This window comes from Peromyscus eremicus, chromosome 23, assembly GCF_949786415.1.
Source record: "Peromyscus eremicus chromosome 23, PerEre_H2_v1, whole genome shotgun sequence".
NCBI classification, from domain to species: domain Eukaryota; kingdom Metazoa; phylum Chordata; class Mammalia; order Rodentia; family Cricetidae; genus Peromyscus; species Peromyscus eremicus.
The window spans coordinates 23,897,590-23,920,014 of NC_081438.1; the positions used below are offsets into that span (position 1 = coordinate 23,897,590).

At 50.8% G+C, this 22,425-nt stretch overlaps 1 protein-coding gene across 9 annotated transcripts in view; it reads right to left on the reverse strand.

The window, feature by feature from the left end:
• Positions 1-2,411: 2,411 nt before the first annotated feature.
• Positions 2,412-22,425, reverse strand: part of Gtf2i (general transcription factor IIi) — a 95,410-nt gene continuing 75,396 nt past the window's right edge. For all 9 annotated transcript variants that reach the window (XM_059249643.1, XM_059249642.1, XM_059249645.1 and 6 more), the window contains 18 exons: positions 21,530-21,713; positions 20,242-20,300; positions 18,783-18,854; positions 17,266-17,449; positions 14,111-14,169; positions 13,672-13,746; positions 12,108-12,209; positions 11,059-11,124; positions 10,620-10,803; positions 9,866-9,921; positions 9,480-9,560; positions 8,337-8,420; positions 7,931-8,114; positions 6,803-6,831; positions 5,566-5,607; positions 4,842-4,883; positions 4,025-4,097; positions 2,412-3,475 (listed from right to left, as the gene is read on the reverse strand). In XM_059249643.1, the coding sequence (XP_059105626.1) occupies positions 4,039-4,097; positions 4,842-4,883; positions 5,566-5,607; positions 6,803-6,831; positions 7,931-8,114; positions 8,337-8,420; positions 9,480-9,560; positions 9,866-9,921; positions 10,620-10,803; positions 11,059-11,124; positions 12,108-12,209; positions 13,672-13,746; positions 14,111-14,169; positions 17,266-17,449; positions 18,783-18,854; positions 20,242-20,300; positions 21,530-21,713 (1,562 nt within the window). In that variant the 3' untranslated portion in view covers positions 2,412-3,475; positions 4,025-4,038. The remainder of the gene's footprint in view (positions 3,476-4,024; positions 4,098-4,841; positions 4,884-5,565; positions 5,608-6,802; positions 6,832-7,930; positions 8,115-8,336; positions 8,421-9,479; positions 9,561-9,865; positions 9,922-10,619; positions 10,804-11,058; positions 11,125-12,107; positions 12,210-13,671; positions 13,747-14,110; positions 14,170-17,265; positions 17,450-18,782; positions 18,855-20,241; positions 20,301-21,529; positions 21,714-22,425) is intronic.

Consider the following 22,425-nt stretch of genomic DNA (forward strand, 5'->3'; position numbering starts at 1 on the left):
CCCGGCACCCCGGACCCAGGCTGGAAGTGAGCCTTGCTTGTCAGGCGGGTGAGAAGGGCTGAAGAGATGGCTCCATGCTTGAGAGCACTGACTGCTCTCCCAGAAGACCTGGGTTCAATTCCCAGCATACTCTAGTCCCACAGGATTCAATGGCCTCTTCTGGCCTTGGTGGGCACCAGGCACACTCTGCAGACATCCACATAGGCATAACACCCGTACACATTAACAAACCAACCGCAGAAGCTATGGCCAGGTCTGTAGAGCGTTGAGTTCTCTTACGTTGGCTGAGGCTGTGTGTCCCACACCTAAGCCTGCTCCCCAACTCTGTCTCCGGGTGCACGCTCAGCCAAGGCAAAAGCCCCAGGGCACTCAGCATTCCCAGATCTTTGTAGCCAGGAGAATGCCGGCAGTCACCCACAGGGGGAAGAGGTCTGCTGTTCCGAAGGGGTGCCCCAGGACAGGAGAGAGGATCCCCTACAGCACAGAGTGGGCTACACAAATGCCTTTCTCTCAGAATATGACTGGGAGGGGTGTGGATCAGGAATGGGACACATTGTCTCTGCACACTGCACACAAGAACCCACCAGACTGTCTCCAAAGGACAGAAGCCACTACTCAGTGGGATGGATAAGCAGTCACCGAGGCGTAAGATTCCAACATGCTGCAGCCCCGAGTATGGGGCCCCTGGACTTTCGCCTCTGCCTCCCACAGGGCTGGAGAGGGGGAATCACAGGCCTCTCCAACCATGCTCAGCTCAAAGCATCTTAGTACTGGTTTTTTTTTTTTCAGACAAGGTCTCCTGCAGTCAACTAGCCCAGGATGACCTTGAACTGATTCCTCGGCCATGACCTCCTGACAGGCATGGAAACACTTAACCTGGCTTTCAACTTGACATTTTGAACACGTGCTGAATTTTTGTTTTGTTGTTTTGGAGGCACAGCCAGGCCCTGCTCTCCTGCCCACACTCTCTGAGTGCCGGGATCTCAGGCCTGCTCTGCCACGCTTGGCTGTACCAGGTGGCCTCTACGAAGCCCTTTACACGGAGAAATTCATCGCAACCGTTAGCGGCAGTTCCGGTGGGCCGGCAGCGCACAGTACATCCCCCAGCTGGAGACCCCGAAGCTCCTGAAGCTCCTGGACGTGGTGGGCTTCTGCCCTTCTCTCGTCCGATCGCCGGGGGGAGCTGTCTGGACACGGTGCACAAGTTGAAACTAATAAATAACGAGGTTTGTTTTTCCGTTCCCTCTGCGGCAGGAAACACTTTACAAATCGGCATTGTGTCAGGGGAGCTTTCGGCACTGGGCCTTCCTCAAAACCAGACCACAAGATGGGGGGGGGTGGCAGGTGAGGGGCCACCTACTAAGTGTCAGGTCACTTAGATGGCAGGGCAACCTGAGGGTCAACCCTCTATCAGCCTCCCGAGCTCCAATACGACAGTGCATGCCACTAAGCTTTTTTTTGTTTTTTAAATGAGACCAAGTCTAATTTAACCCAGTCTGGCCTTGAACTTACTATGTCTCGAAGACCTGGCCCCACCCCCCACAACCACACCTGGCGTTCACAGGGCTGGAACAGAACTCTGGCTTCCGTGCGTCTACTAACCGACCACACCCCCAGCCATGAGAACTGGTGCCCACGACCCTCTCCACCCCGACCACCTCGGTGCTCATCATCTACCAGCCCCCCAGCACAGAAAGCCATTATGCCACCTACTTGTCAACAAGCCGGGTCTGGCCCAGGGACAGTTCTGTTGTGTGCTATGACATGGGTAATGTCCCCAAAGGCCCACACAATCAGAGCATGACCTCAGCCTTGGTGCCACTGGCAGGTGGCAGAAGCTGAGAGGAGGGTCTGGTGGGAAGGAGGTGGGAGCTGAAGGGGTGCGCCCTGTGACCACACGCTGCCTACTAACGGTCAAAGAGCATGGTCTGAAGGATGTCAGGTAAGAAATGAGGACTCTCCCTCCTGGCTGGCGCTCCCAGGCATCTTGTTACCATGACAGCTGACACACTGCTGCTGGCACTCCCCGACCAGGGAATGCGCAGAGAGCACTAAGGTACCATTGGGGGCAGGGGGCCAGCACGCTTGCCACCCCTCACAGCCTTGGGTGGCCGCAGCCTGAGTGGGCACCATCTTCCATTCTTCCCTTGCTCTGGGCAGCAGATGGCTTCTAAGTGCAGGGACTCAAAGTCCCCTCCGTGGTGAGGCTTTTGCCTCAGTTCTGTCTCCAACAGCGGTAAGACACAGGGGTGGAGCGGCTGGGCACAGCTCTGGGACGAACCCGTGACCCGGAACAAAGGCATCCAATCCGAGTGGGACCAAGGTGGACACCCCGGCCTGCCCTCTGTCTCCTCCTGCCGCCAGCCCACGCCCCCTTCCCCAGACACTCATATGAACTTAAAAAGAATGAATTTGCGTGTGAAAGGCATGGATGGATTTTATTTATTACCCTATATCTACAATTTGAGGTAAAATATAAGGAACACATAAAAATGCCTATCTCTGCTACCGTGTGATATAATTTCCCATCGTGAACATCGTGGTGCCGCGCCGTGCCCTCACATCCTCTAACTCTCGAGAGCTGTGATTTCCTACAACTGCTTCGTCCGGGAGCCTCCACTTTTAGGCCCAGAGGGTGTGAACACGGAGGTGCACAAGAGCCCGCCTGTCTCACTCCCCACACCCGGCCAGACAGGCGGTTAGACAACCAACCGGGCAGACACGCAGCCCGGCCCGACTCCACCCCGAGCTGCGTCCCAGGGCACCCCAGGCCACTGTGGCTCCCAGCTGGGGAGGGTTTAGTCATCCAGCTGCTAAAGCATGCATACCTGACCTCCGACCTCTGACCTTCAGGGTACACCCAGACATGTACTTGCTGCAAAGTAAGGGTGAAAAGAGGCTCTGAGAATGTCCTCTCTCTGCGGCCGTCCGTCGGGTGAGGCGGCCAGCCTCGCTCTGAATTACAGTGAGAACAAGAGGAACCATGATAGAGCTTAGGCAAAGGCTTAGTCAGACATACAGACAGCAGCCCTCCACTCAGGCAGGGAGGGGAGCCGAGTGCAAGATCACGGAAATGATTTTCAATAGAAGAACTAAAGCACTGACTAGCACAGGGGTTTCTTCGCTGCGGAAGCCAAGATGCCCAGTAGGAGTATCTCCACTGACTGGAATACGCACCGCAGCCCAAGGCTCTGCCCAATGCATAAAAAAAATCTAAGAGTCGTCCCTGCCATTCCCTGTCTCTTTCCAGCACGGCTGTGAAATCCTCCTCTAGTGCATTCCCAAGCCAGCCAGGCACGCGCCTCTCGTCACGCTGCTGCGTAGTTCAATTCACAGAACTGCTGAGAAAGTAGACATTTCTATCTAGAAGTAGAAAAGAAGGTTTGTATAGAAGGTATTTCTGTTATACAAGTATATTACAGAGCCGGCAGGCGGGTCCGAAAGCGCTTCTCCACCACTCACACTGGAAGCTGAACTGCAGAAAAAGAACAAAGAGGCACCGGGTCAACCGGACAACAGGGCAAGACAAGCCTCACACACCCTCACACATATCAGATAAGAGTGCCGGGCCCAAAGGCAGTTGTGAAAGCTCGTCTGTGACCTGACAGGGTAAGGCAGCCTCCTCACTTGCGGGCTACAGATAACCCTCCCATTAGTGGCTGGGTCACACTCAGCAAGTCAGCAACCACGGGGCTGGGCTGGTCATTGGCCTGAAGAGGTCAGTCCAGAGAGGAGGTGATCTTGGCATACAGATTCTTCTACGTTACCTCCCACCCTCTATCCCAAGACAAGCCACACTGTGTAGCCTGGCTGGCCTGGAACTCATGACAGATACACCCACTTCTACATCTCGGAGTGAGAGAAGACTCTGGCCTGTGGCTCCCAGCTGGCCTGCACTCAGGCCTGTGAGGGCCATGTGTCCCCTGAGGGTGGCCTCCGCCACATCTTGGAGCTAAAGCAGAGTGGCAGGTGCTTACCTGCTTGCAGGTAGGTACGGACCGGGGGGCTGGGGAGAGGCGCTTACCCTGGAGACGTGGTCTACCACGTGGGGTCTGGCTCCTGCTTGATCTGTGAGCTCCCATCCGTGTCTTTAATTTCTAGAGAGGAAGAAAAGGTGATGATGAGCTGCGCTACTGATGTGAGCCTGCCGGCCTGTAAAGGGAACCACACAGACCTAAGATCTGCCTGGAAGCCGCCAATGTGTTTTTATGGAACCCAGGGCCTTGCCCATGCCTGCCAAGTGTTCATCTGAGCCGCAGCCAGCCCATGACTTGATTTGCAAGTAGCAGATTCCATATTGCTTTGTGTGTACTTGGGGTCATGCAATGTCTAGGCTAGAGGGATCTAGAATTTAGCCAGAGCCACGCAGGACAGAGGCAGCCTGCCTGGAGTCTCCAGAAGTCTTATCAATCTGGGGCTGGACAGACGGTTCAGCAATAAAGAGCACTAGCTGCTCTTCCAGGGGACTTGAGTTCGATTCTCAGTGCCCTCATGGAGGGTCACAACCAGAGCTAGATTCTGGGGCGTGCGTGCGTGCGTGCGTGCGTTTCACAACCACCTAATTTAGAGTTAGATTCTGGGGTGTGTGTATGGTTCACAACCACCTAACTTAGATTCTGGGGTGTGTATGCGTGTGTGATGCCCCCTTCTGGCTTCCTTGGGTACTGCATACACATGGTCACCACACACAGCAGGCAAAAACACCCATACACGTTAAAAAACACCACAAAACCACCACCGGGCCAAGAAGTAACAGCATGAACACCACAGTGAACTCGGTCATGCTGTCCTGAGGCACCAGTCACTCCAGATCTCTAGGATGGGAGCGGCCCAGGCCTTACCTTCTGTTGCAGGAACTTCCAACTGGCTCACCTCAGCGGACTCTAAAGAGAAACACAGCAAGTCTCGTTTGGACAATTTTCAAAGGCTGCTTTAAACTATTTAAAGAGCCTAGAGGGAGAGGAGGAGGAGGAGAAGGAAGGAGAAAGCCCCAGGGATGGAAACAGCCCGTCAACTTTCTTGTTGTAATTATCTGGTTATTTTGTCTGCGTGTGTGTCTACCAGGCACGTGTCTGGTGCCTTCAGATTCCCTGGAACTGGACTTAAAAGACAGTTGCAATCCACCATGTGGGTGCTGGAAACTGAACCAGGGTCCTCTGGAAGAGCAGCCAGTGCTCTTAACCGCTGGGCCATCTCTCCGGCCCAAGCCTCCACATGCATGTTCACCCACACGTGCATATCCACATGCATGTGCACCCACACCTGCACAAACACACACTTCAACAGGCAGCCCTCTCATTTTGATGTTTTATTTTAGGCCCCTGGTCTTGAGCACCAGGATATTATGAATGGCCTGGGATCATAGGTTTACATGGTCTGGCCCAGTTACCATGCAGGAGCCACAGCTCAAGTCTCCCGAAGGTTACTGGCCTTCAGACATGGCAGGAGAGGAAGGAACCAAGTGTGACTTTGAGGGTGTGCAGGTGTGCACTGTGACTGAAAGCAGGTAGAGTGTGAACCAGGACTTGGGGCAGCCATGTAAGCAGGGCGCTGTGCTTCTCTTACCTTGTATCACAGGGCCTTCGGACTCGCTCTGATCAACCAGCTCTGCAAGAAAATGGAACAGTCAGATGACTTACTGACCCGTGACCTGACCATCCCTATGCTGACGTGTCAACTCTGCAGGTAAAGGCCGTCTGCACACCTGACAACCTGAGATCGATCCCTGGGCCCCCTAAGGTGGGAAGGGAGAACCGACTGCCACAGGTTGTCTTTCTGACCACTGTGCGTGAAATGGCAAGTTCTGAGCACCTCAGGACCCCACACGCGAATAAATAAATGAAAAGGGAAGAGGAAAAAAGAACACTAATGGTCCTAGTAGACGCCACCAAAATCACAAATTTCACAGCAGTTACCATAAAGTCGAACCACAGAGTCCTGTACAGGACAAAGAATAAAGCTGAGCATCATATATAGGACCCTCTCAATGGTAGGTTACGAAACACAATGCTCTTTGGAAATTAAAATCATACAGAGGTGCAGGAGAGCTGGTCACGGTGACGATGGCAGGTGGATCTCTGAGTTCGAGGCTAGCCTGGTCTACAAGTTGAGCTCCAGGTCAGCCAGGGGGACTATGTGTCCTGTCTTAAAAAAGCCAGAGGAACTGAAATCCGCAAGGGAGATTCGACAACAAAAAATTACCATGGGTTGTTAAAAATTGTGTGTATATGAAGTCTGTGTGAGCATGCATGCCACAACGTGCGTGTGAAGGCCAGAGGACAACTCTGTGGAGGTGGTTCTCTCCACCTTTATGTGGGTCCATCACCAGCCCTTCCTCCTTTTCCTTTTGGAGAGAGGGTTTCATGTGGCCCAGGCTGGTCTTGAACTCTATCCTGATCCTTCTGCTTCTGCCTCTCAAGCACTGGAATCACAGTTTTCCTCCTCCAGGCCCAGCATTCTGTGGCCTACAGTCCTCCTGAACGTCAGTGCTGTGTCTACATAATGGAGCTTTATTAACCCAGGCAGGACCTGGCCAAGTCCTGCTCCTAATAAGCCCTTTCAAAATGGTTTCCGCCCACCCTCCCCCAGTTACCATTTTCTGACTAAGTGAGGATGAGGGAAGTCAGGCAACAGGAGCAATTTCACAAGGAGGCGGGGTGCACACTAAGAGGTGGATGACATCATTGTTATTCTGCAGGCTGCACTGCACCCACACCCACACCCACACCCACACCCACACCCACGTGCACTCTCGGATCCCAAGAAACAAATCAAACCAAACCAAACTCCATGAAATACTCACGGTTATTAATCACAAGTCCTGGAAATGGTCTAAAGGGGAAAAACAAAGTGTATAATGTAATGTTTTTATTTTTAAAGAACATTTGCTTAATTTATGCTATTTATATCCTACTTTATAACCTACAGGAAACACACATAAGATGCATATGAAATTACTATCTTGTGACAGTGACTCCAGTTGTGTTAATATGTATCATATACAATGTACACATCAGTTATTTGGTAACTGGTCACAGGGAATGTGTACAGTGCATATGGCAAGGTGAGCTGCGTTTGATGTGTTATGGATAAGATATGCAGGTCACTACTGGAAAGTGCCACAACCGAGACAGGTATGGTGGCACATGCCTTTCATCCCAGCCCATGGGAGGGAGGTGAGCAGGTCTCTGAGTGCGGGAGGAGATCATGGCCTACACAGTGGGTTCTAAGCCAGTCAGAGTTACATGGTGAGACACTGTCCTATCCAACACCCACCAAAAGGTTCACTAAAGTAGAAAGAAAACAAAAAAGTGCTCCCCATTGCGGGGTGGGGTGGCTGGCTGGCTGGCTGGGAGTGTCAAAGGCGCCATCAGATAAAATGACAGTTCTACCGACCATCAGCTTCCGGGAAGGCCCTAACCACATGCTCTATGACACCAACTTCTTCCGTGACAATTAACAGGTATTTGAGGTTTTGTAGGCTCCATTACTCTGGTGTTTCATTAAAGCGGCGTGAGAAAACAGCTCGAAAATGTCAACAATTTGGGCTGCACCGCAAGGTCCTATCAGAGAAGCTGACACAGGCAGGCACGGTGGCCCACACCTGCAATCCCGGAAGTGGGAAGGCAGAGAATCTCTGGGGCTCTGAGCCAGCCAGCCGGGGATCCAGTGGGACACTGTCCAAAAACACCAAGAGAGTCCACAGGAGCGAAGCCTGGAGCTCGGCAGGACACTGGGCTGGTGAAGCGGCACTAACCAAACAGTGACCGAGTGAGGAAACTCAGGCAGAGAAATCCAACGCTGTCTGACTAAACGAGTGCCCGTCACCTCGTCACCCATCCGCTGCTTTGCCGACTCCATTCGGCAGTACTCTGGGAAGTGCCAGCCTCGAGGCCTCCACACGCGCTCTGACTAAGCGGGGAATTCTCACCTAATGACAGTGAACTTGATAAACTCGGCAGAATCTAAGATCCTTCTCATGGAGCTGATCTCCAGGTAACTGGGGGCTTTGAAGGACACCCCGGGGGGCATGCCGTCGACCACCACACAGCCGGGATTGATGGTGATCTTCCTGTAGGGAACCTTCACCGGGAAGCCCATCCCAATAGCTTCACCTGCAGCGAGACAAACAGCACAGGGACCGGTGTGACGTCATCTTCAAAGCAATCAGACACAGAGCGAGCAGCCACCCTGGCCATCATCAGGCGGGGCAGCTGACATCGGATGTTTTCTTAACGCAGAACTCCCCAACAGAACAGTAACCTTTCACAACTACCTGACGGGAATCTACTCAAAGGCTTGGATGGAAACAGTTTCCTCGATTGTTATAAACTTACCAAACTTCCGACTGAAGAGGTCGTTGACCTGCTCGCGCAACTGCCTGGCCTTTTCAACTTTGGAGAGTCGCTCATTATCGTCATCTAAAAGGCAAGAGGAGAGCGGAGAGCGTGCATGCAAACGACTCACGTGTTTTCTAGAAAGGTCTGTAAGCCAGGCGTGGCACAGCACACCTTTACTCCCAGCATTCAGGAAGCAGAGGCAGGTGGATTCCTGAGTTCCAGGCTAGCCAAGACTATATAATGAGACCCTGACCTTTCAAAAAATGGGAGCCGGGTGGTAGTGGCGCACGCCTTTAATCCCAGCACTCGGGAGGCAGAGGCAGGTGGATCTCTGTGAGTTCGAGGCCAGCCTGGTCTACAGAGCAAGATCCAGGACAGGCTCCAAAGCTACACAGGGAAAGCCTGTCTTGGAAAAACCAAAATAAACAAACAAACAAATAAATAAGCAAATAAATAAATAAAGGGAGGGTTTCCACTTTATGACATCATCAAGACAAAAAGAAATAACCATAAAATAACATTTTTTAAAAAAGGGGAAAAAAAAAGTTCTAAAACCAACTCAAGAGGCTACAACTCCATTCCTGTTGAGCAAATATCCCCGACTGTTTCACACAGATGGTTTATTAAAGAGATCTTATTTATTTACTTGGTTTTTTAAGACAGGATTTCTGTGTAGCTCTGGCTGTCCTCAAACTCAGAGATCCACCTGCCTCTGCCACCCGAGTAAAATGTGTGTGCCAGCACCGCCTGGCTAAAAAAGATTTTATCTTTTTAAAGATTGATGGATGTTTGGCCTGAATATATGCCTATGCACTCTGTGTGTGCCCAAGGTGATGAGCAGCGAGTATCAGGTCCCATGGGAATGTATTACAAATGGTTGTGAGCCATCATGCGGTTCTGGGAATCAACCAGAGTCCTCAGGAATAGCAAGTGCTCTTAACCACTGAGCCACCTCTCCAGGCTCCACAGAGACTTTCTGAAGAACAGAGACCCGGAGGAGTGAGCAGGGCTGAATGGAGGTGCGGTGCTCAGCAGCACGGAGGCATGGCTTGGGTGAACATACAACACGCTGTACTACATGAGCTGTCCCCGAAGGATTCTGGAGTCCAAAAGACTCCACGATGCAGGCAGAAATCATACCTGGAATTGTCACCTGAATGATGTTAAGGTCTTCCACACCTGATGCAGTAGTATTAATGTTGGGTGAGGAGTTTATCTTCCCTGAAAGCAAAAGCTAAAGATTAGGGTTCAGACAGAACATGTATAGTCAGAGTTTTCTCTAATAACCCAAAGCTGCATGCCCACGGTCAGCCACAAGCTGGCCACAGCCTGGCCCTGTAAGGCTGGTACTTGCATGCTGGTTTAGTTCAGTAAGACACTAAAGAAGGCTGACTTTCTGACGGGGCCATCTTTCTGCTCTGCTGTGTCTTGGTGTGGAGCAACACCGTGCACAGCGTTCACTGCTCTAGAATTAACGACTGCCCACGAGCCAAGCTGCCACGCTGCTGTTCTCAAAGGACACTCACTCGGAGGGCTTTTGGAAGAGGTGCTCTCTTTGATGGCCGTCTCGAACATCTCAGGTCTACGAGCAAGAGGAAAAAGGCGTGGGCTGGTTAACCCAGAGGAAGCCACCCACCCAGGGGAGGTGCAGCATGCTGCATCCAGGGAAGGTGCAGCATGCTGGAGCGTGCAGCTCTGCAAACAATGTGCAGCACTTGGGTGCAACCTGGGCCCAAGCAGGCCAATGACACTGGCCTCCACTGCTGGTGGACCCTCTCTGGACACACCAGTGTCTCACGGCCATCTCCTTCCCAAGGTGAGAGCACGTCATGAGAATCAGTGTGAGACCCAAGAGCAGAAACAGGAAACGCCCACTGCCCACTGCCCACTGCCTGGGTACATGCATGAAGAACATGTGCAAATAACACCCTGCCTCCAAACAAACAAAAGGGCCTGTGTTGCATGTACACACGTGTGCTGGTGCACAGGCCTGTGTGTGCAGAGGCCGGGGGAGGGCGCCAGCTGGCCCGTGTTACTCTCTTTCAGACAGGATCTCTCCTAGAACCTGCAGCTCAATGACCACCCCAGGCAGCGGGCCCCAGTCATCCTCCTGCCTCTGTCCAACCCCCAGCACTAAGATTACAGGCTCCTCCCAGCTTATTAAGAGGGAAGTGGCGTCTGAATTCAAAGCTGTGCAGCAGGCACTCTTAACCACTGGTCAACCCAGGCCACCACACTGTGACGCCAGCCCACGGACGTCTTCTCCACCTAAGGCCTCACTTTTTAATGATGAACTTTATCTTGGCCTTGTTCCGGAGTATCTTCTCCAGCCTTGGAATGCCGAATGTGGATGGTCTTCGGAAGGGCACCCCCTCGGGTAAGCCTTCTACATAGAAGTCTTCCGGGAAGGACTCGAACAACGCAAACGGCACTTTCACTGCCTGTTTAAGGCCAAGAGCTTCCCCTGTAACACACGACACTCTCGTTCCGTAGCACGACTTAGAAAGCCATTCGCAACACTCTGCAGCAACTACAAATCCTTATTTATGGGAAAAATCATATTCATTTTAATTTTGGAAAAGGATTTTGGAATTCTTGATACTCAGGAAAATGGGTAGAAACGGAAGGCTGAAACCCAATTCCGAAGACATTGAACATCAAATTCACACCCTTTCTATTAGAGAACTATTTCATAATCGATGTTTCCAGACAAACCTACCGCACTTTTCGTTGAAAAGGTTTTCCACCTTCTGCTTCAGGTCTGTGATTTTGGCATTCCAGGCCTCTGTAAGAGAGAGCAGCAGCCACCGGTCAGCAAGGTCTCCAACCTGACCGTTTCATTGACTGAACTTAATTTCTCCATTCACGCTGTTCTGAGACAGGGTCTCACTCTGTATCTGCCTCCCGAGTGCTGGGACTGGAGGAGCATGCTAACACCCTGGTTCCGTCTCCTTACTTTGCAGCTTTACAAAGCCCAGGAGAACACACACACAGCGGGCTGTTTCCTTCATTCACACTGTGTGTCACTGTGTGACAGAGACGTTTTAGAGAGTACATAAGCACATTCCCTCTTTCCCTCTATCTTGCCCCTAGTGCATCCATGTCCCACAGACGGCTTCACTCCTTCCACATCATGTACCCACACAGGATTCTAAGTCTCCATATAAGAAACACACAGGCCGGGCGGTGGTGGCGCAGGCCTTTAATCCCAGCACTCAGGAGGCAGAGCCAGGCAGATCTCTGTGAGTTCAAGGCCAGCCTGGTCTACAGAGTGAGATCCAGGACAGGCACCAAAACTACACAGAGAAACCCTGTCTCGAAAACAAACCAACAAACAAAAGAAACACACAGGTTTGTAATACGGCTGTCTCGCCCACCCCTCCAATCCTCATACAACTAAACTAAGCTGTCAGGGTGGATTACCAACAGTCTGACCCATGCTGAAATGAACAAAGGACTTCTCCTGGCCTGTTACAGTGTCCACCACGTGCCAGCTCCGGCTCTGGGTACATGCAGTGACCCAACTTACAGTCCTCAGGCACCCCTGGGGTGTACACTTTGTCCACGGCCCACAGGAAGAGGAGCCTCACCCACAGAACAGGAGAAAGTGAAGGTACCAGAGTCAACCTCCGGCAGCCCGGCTCTTGCTGCATGTGAAAATCTGACACACACTGACTCACCTGAGAAAAACCACCATCCTGCTGACACGACACGCTAACTCTTTTTATCTGAAATGCTGAAATCGAGAGAAATAAAAGATGTATTTACCAAAGGAAAACTCTCTCCCTCGAGGCTTGAAGGGAACATTTGAACCGTTGGTCTGGGTAGGAGTTCGAACGGTGGAGGATTGAGGACTGTTGTTGTTGGGGCCTAGAGAAAATTCAAAGGCGAACCAGTCACCGGGCGCTCATTGTTGTTAGAATGTAACAAAAATTACAGCACACGCACGCACGCATGCACATGCACACACACGCGCACACACACACACACCTGAACGTTAACTCAGCTGACCCTAGGATTCTGGCAACAGACGGTGAAAGGCTCCTGAACCCGGCACAGATGAGAACAGAACACACAGCCAGGCTGTGGCTTTGCATCATCAGCACTCTGCTCCCAGCCCTGCCTTCCAGGAAGGGGCCTCCTGTGCTCCGCCTCAACATGTATCTGGCAACTAGACCAAAGGAAGCGTCATCTCCTTTGTGGACCAGGACCTTAGAACGAAACCTCCCGCTGATGCAGCATCACTGATGATGCTCGGGTCACCGGGGCTCAGCCCGGGTTTGGCTTGGCTTCTGGGTGAAGTCTTTGGACTAACAGGAATATCACGTGCACTTTACAAGTGATCACGAGGAAGGCACAGAGTCCTGGGACTCAAATCTTCTCCAAAAACAGCAAAGGAAGTTTATTGTCCCCATGGGCCACTGCTCATCAGGGCTGTTTAATCCGGTTCGCAGGGTCCATTATTTACCAACCACTGGACATGGTTGTCTCTCACTTTGCTTTGAGAAGCTGGGCTCTGTACAAGTACAACTAAGTGGGGACGGCCGAGAGAACACCGGAAAGTGAGGACCAAGGGACAGGAGTCCCCTGGGCAGCTGTTCCCTTCTGCATAATGGAAACTGTGCCCAGCAGTGGGCTCAGGATGCCTGTTACTGTGTCAGTCAGGCATCTTAGACGACGAACTTCCCAAGGGGCCAGTGCCGCACACCAGAGGCTGGAAGGAGAAGGTACGTCAAGACGCACACCTGCTCTGAGCAAGCGCACTGCCGTTCAAACACCGATAAACACATTCCACCAGAAGCAGGAAAAACAGGAAAAAGGACGGGAAACATCTCTGTGTGCTACATCTGCCTCACTTTATCATTATGGAAAAACAACCCGGGAGGTTTTCCTCAAGTACGTCTTCACAGGACCCACAAATTACAAACAGGCATCAATTATGCCTGGGGGGGAGAGAGAGCTCAGTCCCTGAAGTGCGTGACTCCCATCCCCGAGGACCTGAGTTTGATCCCTTGCTAGGTGCATCCCTGGGCCTCAAGGGCAGACTCCCCAGCTAGATCTAGGCCTAAAAAGGGAACCTCTCTCAAGCATGTGGACAATGTTCCTGAAGGTGACACCTGGGATATCCTGTAACAATGCACACCTACACACACACACACACACACACACACACACACACACACACACGCACACACACATACATACTCATGCATTAAAAAAATTCATAAACAGCATCAGCTGCTTTTCCAACATAACACCTCAAATGCACAGAAGTTACGGAGTCCACACAACTGTGAGGTAAAGAGCCGTGAGAAAGTGTGCAGCACCTCACCTTCCACAGTGACCTCAATCTCAGGCACCTTGGAGTTGCTGCCAGGGCTTCGTGGCCGTTTGGGGGACTGCAATGCTGTAAGGCAAAGTGCAAGGTTACCTTTGCAAGCTGCATTATAAAACGCGGAAGGTGCTCTATAAACGCGGAGTATTAAAAGTCATACAGTTTGGCTCTTTTCAAAGAAACCTGAAGCATTAAACGGGTAGTGTAATCCTCCACATGAGTGCCAACAAGCTGTGGAGACATGAATGAGGGGGGATGCAAACATCAACTTCCGATGAGATGCAGAGAAAACAGAAGAAAGAAAAAGACCCACGAAGTGAAACAGCTTAAAAGAAAGAAACCAAAGGCCCACGGTGTCAATGCAACAGGACTCCGGTGACATAGGAACAGCAGCAAAGAACGCCATGTGTTCATGCCCTGGGGTGCTGCCTCTTACCTTTAGTGTTGATTTTGCTAGCCATCCCAGGAGGCAGGTAGGACACAACTAGCTCAGGCCTAGAAAGAACATACAGTGTGTCACTCTACACACAGCACAAACAGCCAGAACCGTGTCTAAAAAAGAAAAGCGTGTGTGTTGGTGTTTTCCCTGCATGTGTGTCTCTGTCTGTGCACCATGTGCATGCCAATTGCCCAGGAGGTCAGAAGGGGGTGCTGGATCCCCAGGACTGGAGATAGACAATTGTGAGCTGCCGTGTGAGTACTAAGAACTGAATTCGGGAGGAAGAGTAGCCTCGTAACTGGAGCCATCTGTGATGGTGTGAATGAGAATGGCCCCCATGGGCTCAAGGATCTGAATGCTTAGTCACCAAGGAGTGGCACTATTTGAGAAGGATTAAGAGGTTCAGCTTTGTTGGGGTAGGTGTGGCCATGTTGGTGGCCAAGTGTGTCATTGGAGAGTGGACACCCAGGAGGCCACACCAGGCCAGTCTCCCCCCACCCCTCTGCTTTTGGATCAGGATGTAGCTCTCATCTACTTCTCCAGCACTCTTGCCGATGATAATAATGGACTATGCCTCTGAAACTGTAAGCCAGCCCCCAATTAAATGCTGCTTTCTATTGCCTTGGTCATGGTGTCTCTTCACAGCAAAAGAACACTACCAGTAAGACAGAAGTTGGTACCAGGGAGTGGGGTGTTGATGTGACAAGCCTGACCACGTGAACTTTAGACTAGACTCCATTGAAGGCTTTAAGCAAGGGTTAACGGTAGTAGGAGTATGGAAGCTAGTACTGAGGACAAGGAAACCGTGGGGGCCCAGCTCAAGAGGTTTCAGAGAGGAAGACTATCAGTACGTGGCCTAGAGACTGTTCTTGGGATATTTTTGGCAAAGAATATGGCTGCTTCTTGACCTGTCCTAAAAATCTGCCTGAGGTTAAATTGAAGAGTTTTGGATGAATGCTATTGGCAGAGATGTCCAGACATCCCAGCACTGGCTGTGTCGTGAGGTTATTAGTAATCACTCTTCGGTAGAACTCTAATGAAAAGGAGCAAGGTGGACAGAGAAGTACAATATGTACAGTATGAGGAGGAAAGGGGCACCAGGAGAAGAAATGTAGCTAAGTCTAGTGCTCAAGGAGATAGAAAAACCTGATGCTAAATAGAATAAAGGGAGTAGTGACCTCAGGGCAAGACTCCACCCAGCTAAGCTTTCAACCCGTGAAAAGGAATTAAAGAAAAGCTTGAGGAGTGACAGAAACCATAAGCAGAAGTTGATGATGAAAACGTAATTGGAGGACTGGGGCAAGTGCAGCCCCATCAAACAGAAGAACTTAGAGTTTCGGCCACGTGGTTCTGGCTTTAGCGTCAAGAATACAAGAGAGGGGTTTGGAATCTCCCTCCATGGCTAAGGAAAGCTGCTGAGGCCAGGCGTGTGTCAGGGGTGTCCCTGCATGGAGGCCCACAGAAGGGGCCAGGATTGCCCTGGAGACCCCAAGATACTGGAGAGGCCAGAGCAATGGGATACTGTGGGGGGCCCCCAAACGGCTTGACCACACAGCTGCCATGACAGACTTAGGGGCCCAGACACAGCTTCTGTGACAGGCTTACTGGCAGGCAACACCCAGGTCCAGGAAAAGCCGTAAGCTGAGCCCACCCAGAGGGGACCAGCATCTAAGGGAAAATACCTGATATTCCGAACATTCCCAGCACACACCTATACCTATACACATAGATAAATGTTAGCCAATCAGTCCTGAACCCTGGAAATCCCCTCACCTCAACCTCTATTATGATAAAAACCGCACCCTGCCTGGGTTCACCGCCTCTGTGTCAGACAGACAGAGAGACCAAGCTCCTCCAAGCTTGAAGTAAAGGCTCTTTGCTTTTACCTATGGGATTCGGTCTCTGTGGTGGTCTTTTGGGGACCCCAGAGATCTGAGCGTAACAATATCTGCTGAGGAGAGCTGCAAACAGGGAGTGGAACCAGCCCAAGAGAAAGCAGTGTGCTGCAGTCAACAAAGCTGAAAGGAGATGGAGATCTGAAGAGTGCTTTGACATCAGACATGGAGACGCAGAGTTTGGGGTTTGCCCAGCTGGGTTTTGGTCTTGCTTTGGTCCACATTTCCTCACGGTGCTCCCTTTTGGAATGGCAACGTATACCCTGTGCTATTTTATATTGGAAGTACGCAATCTGCTTTTTATTTTACAGGAGGTTACAGTTAAGAGACTGCCATGAGTCTCAGGAATGACTTTGAACACTGGGATTTTTAAATAGTGTCGGGACGGTGAAAGACTCTGGGGACGTTTGTAGTTGGACTAATCGCATTTTGCATTATGATGTGGTTGTAACACTGTGGGGGCCGGAGGGTGGAATGTGGTGGTGTGAATAAGAATGGCCCCCACAGGCTCATGTAGTTGAGTGCTTAGTCACCATGCAGTGGCCTCTGCTGGAAGAAGGGTGTTACTGGGGGTGCCTGTTGAGGTTTCAAAAGCCCACACTAGGCCCACTGCTTGTGGATGAGGACGTAGCTCGCGGCTACTCTCCAGCACCATGCCTTCGATGGCTGCCGTCACGCTCCCCACCAGGATGAGCATGGACGAAGCCCGTGAAACTGTAAGCCAGCCCCAGTGAAAGGCTTTCTTTTATAAGAGTTGCCATGGTCATAGTGTCTTTACCACACTAGAACAGTGACTAAGACAGCCACCTCCCCAGCTCCTGTGACTCCTTTAAAAACAGCAAACTAACACTAGATCAATTCCTTCAACCACTGAATCTCTGCAGGAAAGTACGTAACTCCATCACTGATGAACTGGGGAAACAGAGGAGACAGCCTGGGCTTTAGCTGAGAGAGGTTCAATGGTAGAATCTATCATGAGGAGGTGGGGATCAGCTCAGCAAGAGAACCCTCTCCTTGAATCCCCCCACAATGAGGAGCTAGAGCCTCTGCAGCAGAGCGCTTGCCTAGATTGTGCAAGGCCCTGGGTTTGATGCCCAGTTTGGCAAAGCTTGGTGTTCTGAGCCTGCATGTGCCCGGAGTCTGCAGGGCAGTGGGAGGAGTTACCACTCCCCCACACAGGGGGTCTAGCCAAGAACTCTCCGAGGCACAGCGAGGCTGGGACCGCGGCACATGGCCGTGGGGGCAAAGGCAGCTTACTTTTTAACAACAAACTTGATCTTATTGCTTCCACGGACAATCCTCTCAAGGCGTGGAATCCCAAACCAGGTGGGGCTTCGGAAGGGGATCCCTTCAGGCAGCCCTTCCACATACAGAAACTCCGGATTCGATTCGAATACAGGGTAGGGCACCTTCACTGCCTCTGTGAGGCCAAGAGCTTGAGCTGAAAGACAAAGAGAAGCGGACTCATGAGCACAGAAGTTCACACAGGCCTAGGCCCCTTCTGCTGGTATCTGTAATCAACCAGGTCACACTAACTTCCTGGCAATCTAACCACACAGACGCTCACTGTTAAGACCTAGCTTAATACAATATGGAAGTAAATAATAATAATAATAATAATAATAATAATAATAATAATAATAAAAGTCAGTGTTGGAAAGATAGCTAAGCAATTAAGAGCACTTGTTGCTCTTTTAGAGGACCTGGGATTCAGTTCCCAGCACCCACATGGTAGCTCACAACCATCCATGACTCCAGTTCCAGGCATCTGTTTCCTCCTTCTGACATTCACAGGCATTAGGCACACATGTGGTGCACATACATATATGTAGATCAAACATTCATACACATAAAATAAAATCCAAGAAATCTAGAATTTTAAAAGTGAATTAAATTATACCCCTCCCCCACACCCAGAGACAGGGTTTCTCTGTGTAGCCCTGGTTGTCCTGGAACTCACTTTATAGACCAGGCTGGTTTTGAACTCACAGAGACCTGTCTATGCCTCTCAAGTGCTGGGATTAAAGGCATGTGCCACCACCAACCGGCCCATTATTCTTTTTTTTTTTTGTTTTTTTCCTAGACACGGTTTCACTGTGTAGTTTTGGTTCCTGTCCTGGATCTCGCTCTCTAGACCAGGCTGGCCTCGAACTCACAGAGATCTGCCTGCTTCTGTCTTCCGAGTGCTAGGATTCAAGGCATGTGCCACCGCCGCCTGGCCCATTATTCTTTTTAAGATTAGTATTTTGCTTTGTTTTTTTAGGGCAGGTTCTTGTTACATAGCCCACTATATATTAGTCCTCCTGCCTCAGCTTCTCAAGAGTTAGGACTACAGGCATGAGCTACCATACCCAGGAAAACAAACAGTACTTTGAAAACGACTTTTTTTATTTTCTTAGGATTTATTTATTTATGTATTTTGTGTCTAAGAGTGCTCGATCTGCATGTACACCACTCCCCGTCATCCTTTGTTCTCCATGACGGACTGGAGAACCAACTGAGACCCTCACTTCTCCACAGCGCTCCGGAACACTGTCAACGCCTCTAAGCCGAGGCGGACGGTGAAGCCATGTGTTCTCCAGGTGAGAACGGTGGCCCCTCCCTCTCCCTGTGACACAGGAGAAAACAGGCAGCGAGACATGAATAACGCCACTGGTTAATCATTAACGCGTGAACTCAGTACCACCTCCCTTCACTACGTTCTGAACTTCTAAAATTCATTCGGAACACGGCACTGTCTGTAAACTAAGACACAACCACTATACCTCACTTACCGAACTTCAAATTAAAGATCTCTTCCACCTGCTTGCGAAGCTTGGTGATTCTGACATTCCAATCTTCCTTGACTGGAAAGAAGAAGCAAAATCGCATGTAACCAATAATGCTGTTTACAGGACTGACACAAATCACAGGACTTAGGGACAAAAGAGACGCCTTCTTTCCAGTGACTGACGCCGTGGACTCCGGCTCCAGGTAGGACATGGCGGTGCCACCCTGAAACCAGAGGAGCTGCCATCACTGATCCTGTCCCGTCTCTACGGGGTTGGCCACAGGCACCTGCCACTGAGGACCACGGAGGGTGCCGGGAAGGCCCACACCGAACTGTGGCTAACAGCTAGTGTGGTTAGTAGAGTTCCCATTACGTAATGCTCCTCTCTGAGGGTGTCACCAATTTAGACAAGCACATGGGCACTCAGGAGAACGAGGCAGGAGGATTGCCAAAAGTCTACAGCCAGTGTAGGCTATAAAGAGTCCCTGTCTCAAACCAGAAGCAAAGCATCTAACATACATGTGAGCACACCTAACGGGGTAGTCTGTCTGTCACACAGGGTGCAGAGGGCAGGCTCAGCTGTGAAATTCCTGGGTGAGGTATACATATCTCCAACAGGTGAGAAGTCCTGCCATGGCCTATAAACATAAAAACATCAGCTAAGGAATTTCGTTTGTTTTTTGAGATAGGGTTTCTCTGTGCAGCCCCGGCTGTACTGGAACTGCTCTGTAGACCAGGCTGGCCTCGAACTCGGAGATCCGTCTGCCTCTGCCTCCCGAGTGAGCCACCACTGCCCAGCATAAGAAACTTCTAAAGTGGTTACTATGGTCAAGCTGGCAGGGTGCTGTGTTGCCATGGTACAAAGGCCTAAGGCTCTGGAGACAAGCTTGTAGCACTCCCTCCAAGGCACGGGAACATCAGAGAAGAGACGTGTAGAAATGTCAGGGCTGGCGGGAGGGGTGGAGTGTTGGAGAACTCCTCAGGCATGGTTTGGCTTTTGCCACCTCATAATCAGGTTCAATGCCAGCCTGAGCTACAAAGTGAGTTCTAGGCTAGTCTGAGCAACTTAGAGGGCGTGTATCTCAAAATCAAAAGGCAAAAGAGTGTTAGGGACATCATTCCACATAGAGCTCTTGCCAAATACACGAGGCACTGGGCATGGTTCCCACCAATATGGAAAAAAAATTTTCCAAAATATTTAATTATTTAAATAAAAGGAAGGAGCCAGGTGGTGGTGGCACATGTCTTTAATCCCAGCACTCTGGAGGTAGAGGCAAGTGGATCTCTGTGAGTTCGAGGCCAGCCTGGGCTACACAGAGAAACCCTGCATAAAATAAATAAATAAATAAATAAATAAATAAATAAATAAATAAATAAATAAATAAATAAATAAATAAAATAGTAGGAAGGAAGAAAGGAAGGAAAGGTGGATAGACAGACAGACGGGTTCTGGGCAACCATACCTGGCGTATTCGTCCGTGGCTGAGTCACTTCTGTTGTACTGTGAGTCAGGAGTTCGGGCCTGTGAAAGTATTAAGAACATTAGTGGTCAGAGTAGTGAGGAGCAGCGTCCAGACTCCCACACAGCCGTACATGCTCAGTGACGTTTTCATATGACCCACTCTGCCTTCTGGGGCAGCGAAACCAACCGTTTTGGTGACCGTTCTGAAAACGGCAAATTCAGGTGGATTATGGGGTCTCTGTGGAAATAAATGTGTGCCAGTCACTTTCTCTTCAAACCAACTCACCCTGCCACCTCTTGTCCTACTGGAGCTGGACACCTGAAACACTGCTGTCCCACGTTACCACCCCATCCTGACTAACACCCCAACGCGTCTGGGAGTGAGTGAGGCCAGCCTTCTGTGCTGATCTCTACACACATCACCCATCTGCAGCACACCCTTCAGAACGCAGCCACTGTGACCATGACACAGCCGCCGGGCGGTGGTGATGCACGTCTTAATCCCAGCACTGGGGGTGGGTGGGGTGGGGCAGAGACAGGTGGATCTCTATGAGTTCGAGGCCAGCCTGGTCTACAGAGCGAGATCCAGGACAGGGACCAAAACTACACAGAGAAACCCTGTCTTGAAAAATCAAAAACAAACAAAAAAAAAAAAATAAAACCATGTCAGGTGCTGGAGAGACGGCTCAGAGGTTAAGAGCACTGACTGCTCTTCCAGAGGTCCTGAGTTCAATTCCCAGCAACCACATGGTGGCTCACAACTATCTGCAATGAGACCTGGTGCCCTCTTCTGGACTGCAGGCATACATGCTGTATACATAATAAATAAATCTTTAAAAAAAAAAAAAACATGACAGAGCCAGCACAAAGGACCACCGCGGACTTTGCTTCAGGACCTTTATACACACACCGTTGTGTGCGCCGTCCTCCCCTGTGGTGGCACCCCGCTCCTCACACTGGCAGAGTGCAGCCACAGCTGACCCCTTCTGCCTCCACTGCTCTCAGCTCTACACCAATGACAACCTGGAAGCGTGCCCACCCTGCATTCCAGATGCTCTCTCTCTCTCTTCACTGCCCTGATAGAGTATTAAGCTCACAACACAGCTGCTCTTGGGCCCCATTTGGTACAGCCCAGTACTGTACTAGAGAAACATTTGCTCAATCAGCTCACATAAATGAAACGTTGCATTTACCGTGTACACAGAAAGAACCACTCAGGAGAAAAGACCCATCTTCAGATGTCAGAAAAAAACATTATTTTAAATCCGTTCCACAGATAATAATCTTACCTTTTGATAACAAATTTAATCCGATTGCCCACTTGGATGATTTTTTCCAGTCTTGGGATTCCATACCACGAGGGGCTTCTAAAAGGAATGTTTTCTGGAAGCCCTTCCACGTAGAGGTCATTGGGGTGGGCCTCAAATTTTTGGTAAGGTACAGCCTTGGCTTCGGTGCTCCCCAAGGCCTCCGCTGTGGAAAAGGAGAGCAAGTCAGGAGACGCAGGCGGAAGTCACAGACAAGGAACACCCCAGAGCAAAGCTCAAACACCGCACTCAAACACAGAAGAGCCAGCCCGGGGTGTGAGCCTGGGATCCAGCACGCAGGAGGCTGAGGCTGGGGGATATGGAGTTCCAGGGTCACCTGAGCAGCAGCAGGGAGAGAGGGAGACGGAGAGAGAGAGAGAGACCCCAACCCTGTATGGGAAGGAGGGAGGGGGTTAATGCATTTACTGATCTCTAGTCTGAAACTACATCCAAACAGCTCTCAAAAGAAATATTCCACAACTGGCAGCAAGCCAGCAGACAGATGGCACCTGGACCTGTAGGTGACCCCTGCATCATCCATCCAGTGATCATCCGGGGCTCACAACTAGCCTGAGTTGCTTTGTTCTCGGAGGGACTTTCCTTTCACATTTAAGGTCTTTGTCCTAACTCCTCTGTCCAAGTAGGCGAGGACGTGTTTGTGCACACGCGCATATATGTGGAAGACAAAGGTTAGTCCGGAGTGTAGTTCCTCAGGAGCTGCCGACCTGTGTCTCTGAGACAGGCTTGCTCTCTTCTTGGTGAGCCTGAAGCTTTCCGTGTAGGCTGGGCTGGCTGGCCAGCAAGCTCCAGGGACCCTCCTGTCGGCACCTCCCCACCCTGATGATACGAGGGCACCCACCACCACGTCCACTTTCCTT